The sequence below is a fragment of the Lissotriton vulgaris genome, chromosome 5 (assembly GCF_964263255.1).
Source record: "Lissotriton vulgaris chromosome 5, aLisVul1.2, whole genome shotgun sequence".
Lineage (NCBI taxonomy): Eukaryota > Metazoa > Chordata > Amphibia > Caudata > Salamandridae > Lissotriton > Lissotriton vulgaris.
In genome coordinates this window covers 1,418,094,106-1,418,106,602 of record NC_141693.1, presented here as the reverse complement: position 1 = coordinate 1,418,106,602, position 12,497 = coordinate 1,418,094,106, and the positions used below count along the sequence as shown (strand labels likewise).

Below are 12,497 nucleotides of genomic sequence, written 5' to 3'. Positions count from 1 at the left end.
GCCATCAGCCTTGCAGGTTAGCCTTTAACGCCACAGCGCCAGGGAAAAATGGAGCCCCTCTTCCGGGACTCTAAGATTAAAGATGCCCCCTGTTGTGCAACCGCCCTCTCTTCTGCGGCGCAGCTGTGTTGTGTACCAGGAGAATTGACCTACTGTGTCCTGGGAGCCCCACTCCAGGGCTACTAACTTCAAAACTGCCCCCAAAAGAACACTGGGACATTGGAGTCCCTCTTCTGGACTCTGCAATTAAGAGTGCCCCACAATGTTGCAGCTGCCCGCTGTCAACCAAGCAGGCAGAGGGGAATCCCACACGCCAGGATTCCCTCAAAGCGCTTTAGAATCCAGGCGCTGCAGATGTCAGCTCCTCTTCTCCTGGGCACAGTTGGAGCGCCTTGGCATCAAGCAGAGCACAGTCAATGCGAATATGGCACTCTGACAGCACCCCAATGCAGCACACACGCAGGGGAATTTAAATATAGCGCTTTGACAGTACAGCGCTGCAGGCGTCAGATCCTCTTCCCCTGGCACCTTGAATATAGCGCTTGCGAGGCACTAGGTCCCACTAGAAGCTTCAGGGATAGAAGATAGTGTACCTCTTCTGGTAATCAGGAAAACAGTGCCCACCAGGTTCTAGAGTGCGGGCAGAGAAGCACAGTCACTTCAAATATGGCGCTCAACAGACGCTAGGTGACTCACAGTTCCCGGGGTCCCACCCGTGGGAGTAGCGCCCACGCTCCTCACCTCCTTGGAGTACAGGCAGTCAAAGTATAGCACTCATGAGGCGCTAGGCAGCAGAGCAGGCAGGCCAGGCTGGGCAAGATCAGCAGCCAGTGGGCACTCATCAGTACAGGACAGCAGCTCCTAGAAGCAGTCATCTCCCATAAAGTGGCACTCCACCTGACACAGCAGTCTTCACTCCAGCAAAGGCTCTCACTGGCCCTCTGGAAAGAAGGGGGGTACAGATGGGCTCAGGGGCTAGCACACAGGCCCATGCGGCGGTACCTCCTGGCAGAGTGTCCCCTCTCATTCCAGTCCACCCTCAGTCTGAGCACATGGTATCTCTACTGCTCTACATATACACCCCTCCTACCACCTACCAGAAGGAGCTGGAAGCTTCTAGAAGGTCCCTGGCAGTTCCAGCCTCACTGTCACTGGGGGAAGTGTAGAGCACCTTGTCACTTCAAACACTAGACGGCCAACCCACCTCAGTCAAGCGGCACAAGCAGACAGAAACGGCGTCCATTTCAAAAGTGACATTTTACAAAGGTGCATATCTACAGTGGTGAAAGTGACTCTGCGCACGCCATTGCGCAGCATGCATCACTGCATCTTGCACTACACATGGCCTATACATTCCTCTACCATGGGGGGAGATATAGGTGCGTACACCATTGCACAGAATTAAACATTTGCATTTGAAATACATCCATATGACATGTTGATTCCCACAAAAGTGAAAATATTCAGGGGAAAAAGGGCCAAGTCCAACAGTGGTAAAACCTTAAGGTGAGGCCTACCCTTATTACTCCTTTGGTTAAGCTGATAATGGCTAGGTGCAGGACTCTCACACCTCTTTGTGACTGCTGTGGGAGCGGCAAGATGGAGATGGCCCTGCACTTATGAGCATCACAGACTGGGAAGGACACTTGAAAGGAGAAGCACCCTAAACTGACTCTACAGCTTCAGACAGTGGATAGAAATCTCCTGTCTGTCAGTTGTGTATAAAAGTGGAACTCACTACCCCACTTTATTGTTTCAGTTCCATGTACCCAATGGCCAAAGAAGGTCGTGCTCTGTAGGGTCCTCAGAGGGCTTCTGTGAAACCAGGATAGTGAAGTCTGGATCTCTAGCTGAAGAAACTATAGATCAGTCTTGAGGTGCCTAGAAACCTGTTTTCCAACTAACAGTTGGAAGGAGCCTACCTTTCCTGCAAGAGGACAGACTGTCCAGGATGGAGTGAGTTGCAACAAGCTCCCAGTGGCTGTAGGGTGCCCAAAAGAGCAGTCTGCTGGGGAGCGACCTGAGAAGACGCAAGTATCAGAGGACTCCTGCCCCCCACCCCACTCTAAGACTCTCCTGACGGTACCAGTCAGCAAACTCCACAAGGACATGACTGACGAGGCTCAAACAAGGCTGTGATTGCATGTTGCCACTCGGTCCATGTAAAGGCTGCATCTACCTAAACTTGTCTGCCTCTTCAGGGCAGCAGCTACTAAAGTTGTGACAAGCCCTCGCTTAGATGCAACTATAGAAGTTGTGACCAGCCAATACGTGACTCCAACTATAGAAGCTGTGACCGACCAACGCGTGGCTCCAGGTGCTGAAGGTAGCGCCAGCCTGTGAAGAGCTGCAACTGCCAAGTGTTGCGAGCCTCTGTTGAGGGCTTTGTCTGTCATCGAACCAGCACCTTCATGGGTTTGGGCTACAAACCTGAAAGGCCCAAGGGACGACACTCAAAACCCATTCCAGGTGGGACTCCACCATCTCACAACTGCTGCTTTCTGCAACCACTTCAAAGAAACAGCCAGTTCTGTCAAGTTCTGCTCAGTGCTCAGGGCCGGACTGGGAACACAAACCAGCCCTGGCAATTCAGTTGGCCCGGCCTTTTGAGGGGTTGGGGGGCTGCTAGTGAGTAGCACTTCTGTTGCTTTTTGTTACAGGGGGCCAATATAGCAGCACTGCTGCAAAACCGGCTCCCCAGTGACAAAACAGGCCCCCACTGGTCAAAAACATGCCACCATCCTTCCGACCACCAGGACAATGCATGGGCCCGCTACGGCCAGTCTGGCCCTGCCAGTGCCCAAGGTGAAACATACTTATGAACTGCCTTCCGGTGTGGCACTGTCCCTTGGAGTGAGCGAGCATGCACCAGACTACTGGGCAGACCGAGCAGAACCCTGAGCAGTACGCGATGCAGAACGGCCTGAGCTCCAGGAATGACTGGTAACAGCTGCGCGGCAGCCCCAATGCCTAAAAGGCTGTCAAGCAAGGGGAAAGACTATTTTCAATCTGAAATCTTCCGCTGCAATACAAAGTAAAAGTTCAGCTGCAGAGAATATACTGAGTTGACCAGACATACACATGGCTTAAGTGCAAAGACCGGACAAAATGCCCAAGCAGAGATTGAACTAAAAACCAAAGGGTGCAGGCGTTGGCAGCAGACTTCACTGAAGCAATGAGCCGCTAGACATCCAAAGATGAAAGATCACAAAATACACTACCTTGAAGCTAGTCCAAGCAAAGATCAGTACTAATGTGAAAGTCCTTCAGTTAGCAATTCTATGAAATAAAGTATTGAAGGTCCTCTTGTTGAAAATAATCACACAGGGGTACAGCTCACCCTCGGCACCAATGTGGAGGTGTGGTAATCTTTCACTAAGCCCCAGACTCAAAAGTAAGTTAAGGTATTTTATTCTGAACATCAATCTGATCTGGTCCCAGATCTGAACTAACAACCTGTCATTCAAGTCATAACATTCCAATTCCACATAGAGCTCCCAGAACACAAAGAAAGTGGAAACAATACTCTATTCTTATAGCCCGCCGTAGCGGGCTATACCGGCTATTAAAGGCCTGCTGCACTGTTAAAGGCCAGAGCCGAACGCGAGGGACTTTGACAAGGCAGCAGGACTTTAATAGCCGGTATAGCCCTGCTACGAATGGCTATAAGGTTATTAGAACATTCAGCCACTAGAGGACAGAATGTTCTAACAAATAAAACAAAGCCTTGAGGGAGCACGAGGGGATTGAAATCATCTCAGGCTCCCTGAAGCCTTTGTTCACAGCCAGAGCTTTGAGCAAATAAACATTGGAATGTTGGATCTCCGGGTTTACACCAGCCATTATAAGCCCAGAGCACTCCATTGTTTTCAATGGAGCTACCAATATTCTAATATATACTAAACCCAAGTAACACATACCACACCCTGATTCACCTATAAACAGGTAAGAGATTTAGAGTTACGTGGACAGGGCATTCTGCCCCCAATTCAGCACAGTGCCTGGCACACCACACTCTTGGTCCGCCTGGCTCATTTAGAGATGGATGGACTTTGGTACATGCACTGCCGGGAAAAGCCTGGTAGTGAGGGACAGAAAAAAATAATAATGACCTCCACACTGTGTGAGAAAACTCTCCGGGTATGAGTATCATTAGTTTTTTGTTTCGGAAGCAAACTCTTTCTCTGGTACTTTTTTTCTGAAAAACAAAAAAAGTTTTAAAAGTAGTGATAGCCCATCAAAACCAATGGCGGCTGTCCAACAAAACTGTTCTACCTTGCAAAGAATCACTGTGATGGTGGTACCGTTCAAGGTACAGAGATGACCCCGGGATAGGGTTTGTGTCTAAATTTGATGGATGGAGCACTGTCAAGATGATGGACTTTATGTCCTCTGGCATCCCGAAAAAGACTCTATTCCACCCCCACCCTACAGTAGTACCTGTTTGCAGTGTGAACCAAAAATAAAAATAGGGTCTGACTCCCAGCTTCCACGTTAGTCCCAAATTATGTGATATTTTGTAAAAAACCTTATGTCACTGTACTTTATTGTCCTTAAAAGGAAAAAATGAGGAGCGCCAATGAGTGAATCAGCCAAGGCCTATCCCTATACAAAAAAACCTCATTAACATTTCATTTAATAGACTGCAATGTTGCTCTGTCTTTAATGTTATTTGATGCCATTTTAAGGGCACACAATTATAAAACGGCTAATTGACTCAATCAAAGGAAAGTCATCCAGAAATTTCTTCCTAAATCTTTCCAAATTTATGATTAGAAAATATGAATTTTAATAAAAGTCACTCAATGCAGGAGTTTATTATGAATCACCAATGTCAAAAATAACGAACTGTTCATTTCTTATCTTAAGTAATCTTGTTACATTTTTACCTGTTATATGATATGTAATTTACACGACACATCTATTGATCGCTTGGCACTTGCTTGAAGTCAAACCAACTGCCTTGCTCACATTTCCTTTTTTAAAAAGGGAGGGTTGGCCACCTCAACTGATGCTGTCATGACATCCCCTCTTTTAAGCCAAATGCGCTACACAACTACCCCCAGGTTAGCTTATTTTCGATCAGGCGGACGGACACAAACCCTGAAGTCTAGTTTGATGACAACCATTTTGGTTGAGTCCCTGACCAATGCTGGTTTTTAGTCTGAAAATCTTGCACGCTGAGCTAAGAAATCCAAGCCTCATTTGGCTATTTACAAACTACATCAAAATACGCAGGACGTCAGGATGAAGCTACCACGTAAAGCTGCCTCTAGTTACTCTACAATGTGTAGATCCGCTTGATGGTACAGCCTTAAAGTGGCACTATTTCAGATGAGAAATATGCATAGGTTTCACATTTACACATAAGTGAATTATAAAACCATATCTGATTCATCTAAGGTTCTCATTAAGAGTGGCCCAGAGTTAGGGGCCGGTAATTCTGCACTGGATGTTATCGGGTGTCGTTAATTCAAGGTCTAACTACGGAAGGGAAATCACAAGTTGATCCCTTATAGCTCAGTATGCAATAGGGAGTATCATATAGGGCCAAAACTGCTGGTTTTGTACCTGTGACAAAACCCTGCAAGATGTGCCCCTGTAACACATGCAGCCTTACGGTAGCAAGCGATTAGGGTATGGTACTCCCGCATCACTTACGGTTTCTTCTGGGTCGGTAGCTCCTCTTACTGGCCACGCCTGAGACTAATGGCACTCATAGTGAAGACCTAAACATCTTCATAGCGTAGGGTGGGACTCATCAGTCTAAAAATATATTGTTTAGTAGGATCTAGCTACAGGTCTTAATGCTGCGGACTAAATGCTTCGGCCCAATCTGTGCCTCTGAGCTCTTGAGGCAGCAGAGTGGGTCATGGACCTGTTACTTTAATGCCCTTCACCAGCCAGTCGCAGGATGGAGTGCGGGCAAGGCGGACACAGTCTTTCATTGTATTTATTTTTTTATAGCCAGCAGACTGGAGAGCATCATTACACTGTACAAGCAACAAGCCTGGGCAGAGAAGAAAGGACTGAAAGGGCTTCAGCCCCTCACCGTCCACCCCCTCTCCGTGAGCGTAAGCCCGGCTGAGACAGCTTCTCGGGCACACACACAGCCGCACCCGAGTACTTCACAGGCCTTTAAAAGACTTACTTGCTAACGAGGGTTTGTTGTTTTCTCACCTCTTCTTAGAGCCCCTGCATCTCCACTCTATCACTGGAAGAATCGGCCCCCATCACCCCGAAATGTGGTTCTAATTGCGCCTCTGAGTGGAATAAATACTGTCCAGCCTCCAGCACCTTAGCAGGAGGGAGCCGGATGGGGAACCTGGAGTCACCCCTGGAAGCAGGAAGGAGAACCGGGGACAAGTGTAGGTGAGGGAGGGGTGACGTGGGTCATAGTTAGTACAAAGGACAGCCGAGGCTTCCAAATGAAGTGAGCAAAAGAGACAGAGGTGATGCTTGATTACAGAAGAATCCCCAGTCCCAGGATGCTTGTTTCCGGTCCAGGGAGGACCTGGCCTGGCAGTTTGGTCTTGACTGTTCCCATGGGGCACAGGGTCAAGACGGATTTGCATATGGCTGGGTCCAAACTGGGGTGGCGTAGTGGGCAAAAGAACAATCGATTTAACCAAGATCTTTTGACTGGTGGAGAATGTTTGCATTGTCAGCATTCCGTCCATCACTTGTTTGCTGTAACATTATTTTGTAAAAGCATAAGAGCTGGAGCCCAAAGTTTGGGTCAAAAGCCAGTGGAAGGCTCTATTGAGGGTCTGGGGTGCCGAATACAAAGGCTGCGTGGAATTGATTGCTTTCATGCCTCTATCAACCAACGCCAGACACTCCCTGGCCCTTTATCCCAATTTTTCAGTTCTTTGCTTTCTTTCTGACTGCTTTTCTGTCTTTCTATTCCTCCTCCTTTCCCACTTTTGTATTTTTCTCTCTGCTGCGCTGTGCAAAGTCTGATGAGGAAAAAGAAGTGCCTGTCCCCAAAAATAAGTGCTTGTGGGCCCCACCTGCAACCACTGGTTCAAATTAAGCTGGGACATAGGGCCTCGATAGAAAAGGGGGTGCTGTGCACAAGGAGTGAAGGTGGGATCAATCAGAAGGGGTGATAAACAGGGTGCGGTGCGGCTGAGATATCCCTGTGGCTGAAAGAAAGTGGGGCCAGGATAGGAAAGTAGCATAGCCTCTGAATTCATAATGCATGCACGACTGTATTGTAGGTACATAATTAGACTCATTATGGCCACTTATATAGCACATTACTCCATAGTATTCTTTTCTACTGCCTAGCAACCACTGATAATTACAAACTGCTAAATGGTAGTCATTGTATTGCCTTCAGAAGAATGAGTAAGATCTGCAGAGGATCAAAAAATACTCTGCACATTTGGTGCGCTGGGGGCTGGGGGTGATGCGTATATTCCCTTGAGCTATTTTACAGAGAGAGTTGTTTGACCTGCAGGTTACACCTGAATTTCTGTATTAACTGCTTGAACATACTAAATTCTCGTATTGGGAATCACATGTGTGACAAGGAGATATTACGCCGTGCACTTTCAACGATGTGAGGTATTAAAACACTAACGGGTGCTGAAACTTCCTGGATTCACGCAGTTCTGTGCAGAGTGACCTGACTAACAGACTAAGACATTAATACCCTGATTACAACTTGTTCGCTAAAGGATGTGGTATTTCCCACAGCCAGTAAATACCACTGCAGCGGGTAAGGTATTTACTGAGTGCGGTAAATACCTTTTACTTAAAATGTTCACCTTAGAAAACAGGCATATGATCCAGGATTGGTAGTTAACACACTCAATTCTGCATCTTTAGTCTTTTCCCCGCATGCTTTTCCTCCGCAAAATTTCATTATTTGCAGGTGTGAACTGCAAAGACAATGAAGGTGTGATAATTATCACACAATTTGTAATTCCTGTCCGTTAGCACAAGGAGGGGAGCAAGACCTCAATTTGTAATCAGTGCTTGAGATAGTTCAGTGGGCTAATGCTCCTACTACAAAAATCTGCAGATAACTTGAAGAGAATATCATGGTTTCAAATGTCATGCTGTACTCTGTTGGTTGTATTTTGCATAAGCAGCCACATGTATGTCATACGACACTGTTCGCAATTATCCCTAAGTATTTCTACAGCTTATTGCACAAAGGTTTTCTTTGGTCTTTTGGGGGCTTATTGATTAGTTGAATTATTGATATAGATGACTGACATCATAATCTACTTTTTAAGATTTGTTTCACACACTGAATTTCTTGTGTGATTATTACAAAGTGTAATTTCATCTAAACATTCATTGGCCTCGCCATATTAAAATACACATCACTTTGTTAGTGTTAAAAACAAATAAACGTGTGGTGGATTCTGCTATTCCATTGTAATGTCAGCGGTTTGCTTTTCAGAACTTCAACAACACAGCTTTTACTCCACCGTGGAGCATTTCTAAGACTGCATGTGTGAATAGGTTTCATAGGGAAGTGAACAGAATCGAAAAACAATATATGTGTTTCTAGACCACAGATTCAATAACGCGTATCTGTATTAGCGAACACGGATCAACTAATATCTAAACAATGCAACAGGAGCAAAGGTTAGTTCAATTCACACTAGTGAAATAATAAGTCGGGGTTTCATATTATGGTTCCATTAATAAGGAAGAGTGGCTTTGTCACAGACTAAAGCCAGGTTCTTAAAACTCATGTTATCTGAATCCGCTATTTCATCTAAGGCTGATCAAATGAGAGCCGCTAAGTTGGGTAGTAAGACCAATATTAACCATGCAACAAAATTGCATGACTGTGGCAAAAATGAAACCAAAATCTAAAGCTACAGACTATAAAAGACCAAATCTAATATATATGCAAATATTTGTTTTCATTTACAGCAATTCTTGGCACTGTGACAGTGATATGCAAAAGCTTCCACTGAATATATGTGCAAGACAAGCGGAATTCAGTAGTTTGAGTGCCGGACTGAAATGCCTAGTCGGCCGTACAACAGTCCTACAAAGTAGTGCAGAATTAGGTGATGCACCCTGCCTCTCACATAACAGCCAATGTCCAATAACCTGCATTGTGTAACACTACCCTTACTCACCAGTCACTATTGACTACTTACAGTTGAGAAACTATCAAACAACGTCTATTTCAACAGCACAATGCCTGTTCTGGTGATCAGGGGTGGTTCATTTGTGCCTCAACTGTATATTCGGTCTGCGTACGTGCTTAGTAGTGCTTCATTTCGATTGCGACTTTGCAAACAACACAAAAATAAAATACTAATACAATAAAACACTGCCTATTAGGTTAAAAACTAATGGATTAAGTAAATGCACACAAGAATGGCCTTCTGCACAACACATGGATTGCTTGAATAAGACATACCATGAAACTGTCCTTCTTCAGGAATAAATTCAGGAAGAGGATAACGACCAGAGGGATCCAGAATGCTAGGAAAGTTATGAAGATGTATCCAAATCTTTTGGCAACTTTCTCTTCCATTCTCTTTCGGGCATGTTCTTTGGATTTCACAGAGAGGAGGCAAACAGCACCAACTATTTCAGGGATGTCTTCAGGGAGGTGGATCAGCGGCATCGTTGGCTGGCTTCCAGGGGAGCATATGGAAACAGAGAATGGGGTTTCCTTACTGTTCTCCTCTTTACTTTCGGTCATCATGATGGCCGTTGGGCAGTATGGCACTTGAGCAGTAGGCTGGGTTTGGCACTGTAGGCTGTTCGCCTTGGAGAACTTGACACAAGACCTTCCAGCCATTTGCGTGGCCGGCTTCAGAAGTATTCCACTGTCAAAGATTTTATTGGAGTGCTGCTTCACGACAAAAAAGATCCTCAGGTAGTGGAGTACAATGAGAGCCAGGCTGATGATCCAGATCGGAACCAGAATGCAAACCCCAAACGGGTCAAAGTAATTCTGAACATTTATCGGCTGGTGTCTGCAGGTCAGGTACACAGGAGTGTGTTTTGCAAATGTTATAGACATAATCGGCACCAGGAACCCTGCGGCCCAGATCATAAAGATCCATCGCTTGATGCGGACTGTCCTTTGCTGTATTTCAAATGGGAAAGCAATGGCTTGGAACCTCTCGGCGCTGATGATGACCAAGGTCAACAACTGGACGCAGCTGCTGAGCGAGTACGAAAACTGCTGGACGGTGCACACCGTCTCCCCCAAATCCTCACGGCTCACTGCCACGGTAAGCAGCAGCAGAGGGATGTCAAGGGAGCACTTCAAGAGGTCGATGACCGCCAGGTTGACCAGGAGAGCGTTGTTGGCCGTCTGCAAGGACTTGATGCTGTACACAACCCAGCAGACTAGGATGTTCCCAATGACCCCGGTGATGAATGTGAACCCCAGCACTAAGCTGGACGCAGCCAGAGACATTGTGTGGAGGGATAGGGCCATCTTTCCAGTGGCGTTGGCCTCTCTTTCGATTTCTCCCATTCTTCTCGGGACCTCGCTGGAAAAACTAGCAAGAACCTCGCTGGAAAAACTAGCAAACCGAGCCTGAAAGATGCACGGGAGCACAGCCTTCTCAATAAGTTGATAACAGGCAAATAAAGCAGTAGATCCCGAAGGCAGAGAGGCGGTGCGCCTTACTCCCCCTGATCGGCAGCATTTCCTTAGAGACACCTGCTTCACCAGGCTTCAGTTTCCCTGGACACATGAGCCTCTTCTGAGGGCCGCTCATTGAATTACAGAACTCCTTGAATTAAGGGGCAGGCACTTGGGCGCTGAACATCCTCCGCGCTCTCTGCTTGGAATTGAATTGATTTTCTTATCGTCGGCTTCACACTTACGACAGCAGGCAACAAGAAAAAAATTGAATCGGCCTCTATTTGCGCCTGCTTTCCTTTCTGACCAACCCACAGAGGCTCCTGCGCCGAAACTGCTTTTCAAGTCAGGGGAGCGCCAGTTTTTGGCGCGCGGCGCGTCGATGGGCGGACGCGGTTCCGGGGAACGTTCGAGAGGCGCCGTGATGAGCCCGCTAATGACTTCCAGTTCCACGCGCACATCTATTTCCACGGAGGAAAAAGCACATAATAGCACAGCCGGGGCTTGCAGGATGTCAGATTCTGATTCTGATTTGTAATCAAGACCCCTACGCTTTCCTTTTTTCCTAATTTCCATTTCGCTCCTGGAGACGAAAATGTGTTTTTGGCGCGCTGAAGAGGATGAAAGGAGGTCAAGCTTTCAAAACACAGGCTAAAAAATAATAACTATTCGGCAGAAATGGGTGAGAGTCCAGTGAAATCATGAACGTCACTATAAATGCAGGTGAGGCTTAACTTTGTTTGCAAAGCGTAGTGCCTCGCTAAATAGCTTCCAGGCACTTTGAAGAGTTGCTGGCAAGGGCCCCGCGTTACTTTCTCCTGCCCAAGCTCAAATGCGGTGAAAGGAACAAAGGTTAGACATATAGCAAACAAGCAATGGCAAAGCCAATAATAGGTCTCGGCAATGCGCAAGCTATTGGAATTGTCAATGTGAATATCTTTTAGATCGTTTTCTGTAGTAGCTTGTAGAATTGCGAGGCAAGCTTCGATGTGGTAGGCAGCTGACAAAAGTGTGTACAGCTAATACTGAATGTCGTGCTTATTTGTAAAATTGTAATGTGCACCACACATTGCCCTTACTATGCTGCCAATGATAGTAAAAACACAACTACTAACCATCACACTCTTACAAGTGTAACAGTTCGAAATGTTTCAGGTCCCCAAAACTATAAGAATGGCTTAGGCATCACATAATAATCATTTTTAATGGGCAACGGGAGCAACGACCGTTGGCCGACGCAGCCCCGCCCACCCTTCAGAACGCCCGCACCGCGGCGTAATGTTCGCCGCGGTAAACGGGTTAATGTATAATGAATTCATAATTAACTGTTGTTGTGGTAATCTCTACCCAAACAGCACCACCTTGTGGCAGACTGTCAAGCTCCGATGTTGACAATTAAGTGCAAGCATTGGAAACCACTGCCTCAAATTAAGCACTGGCGCCATCTATGACTGGAAAGATTTTCCAGGATGCTTGTTTCTGGTACAGGGAGGACCTGGCTTGGTATTTCAGGATGGACTGTTCCCTTGAGGCACAGGGTCAAGACTAATTTGCATATGGCTGGGTTCAAACTGGGGTGGTGTGGTGAGCAAAAGAACAATGGATTAAACCCAGATCTTTGTGGCTGGGGGTGAATGTTTGCATTGTTCCGGATTCCGTCCATCATTTGTCCCTTTTGCTTTTCGTGATTGACAACCAAAGATACTAACCAGTACAAATTTGGTACTAAGGAAAAAAATTAGTAATGTAATAATTATATATCATTGCTGAGAGATATAACACTCCAATAAACCGCGTCTAGAAGTGGGGGCGAGTAGGAGGAGGAAATAGGTACTTGTCCATACAGAATCAATTGCAAAGGCAAATTACAACCTTTTGAGCATCGAGAAGCTCTAAAAATATCTTGAAACAA

General features: G+C 46.3%; 1 protein-coding gene across 1 annotated transcript; it reads right to left on the bottom strand.

The window, feature by feature from the left end:
• Positions 1–9,337: 9,337 nt before the first annotated feature.
• LOC147712675 (opsin-3-like) lies at positions 9,338–10,474 on the bottom strand. Its single transcript, XM_086919683.1, has one exon. It carries the CDS (start codon positions 10,472–10,474, stop codon positions 9,338–9,340), a length of 1,137 nt encoding a protein of 378 aa, XP_086775809.1.
• Between the last annotated feature and the right edge of the window lie 2,023 nt (positions 10,475–12,497).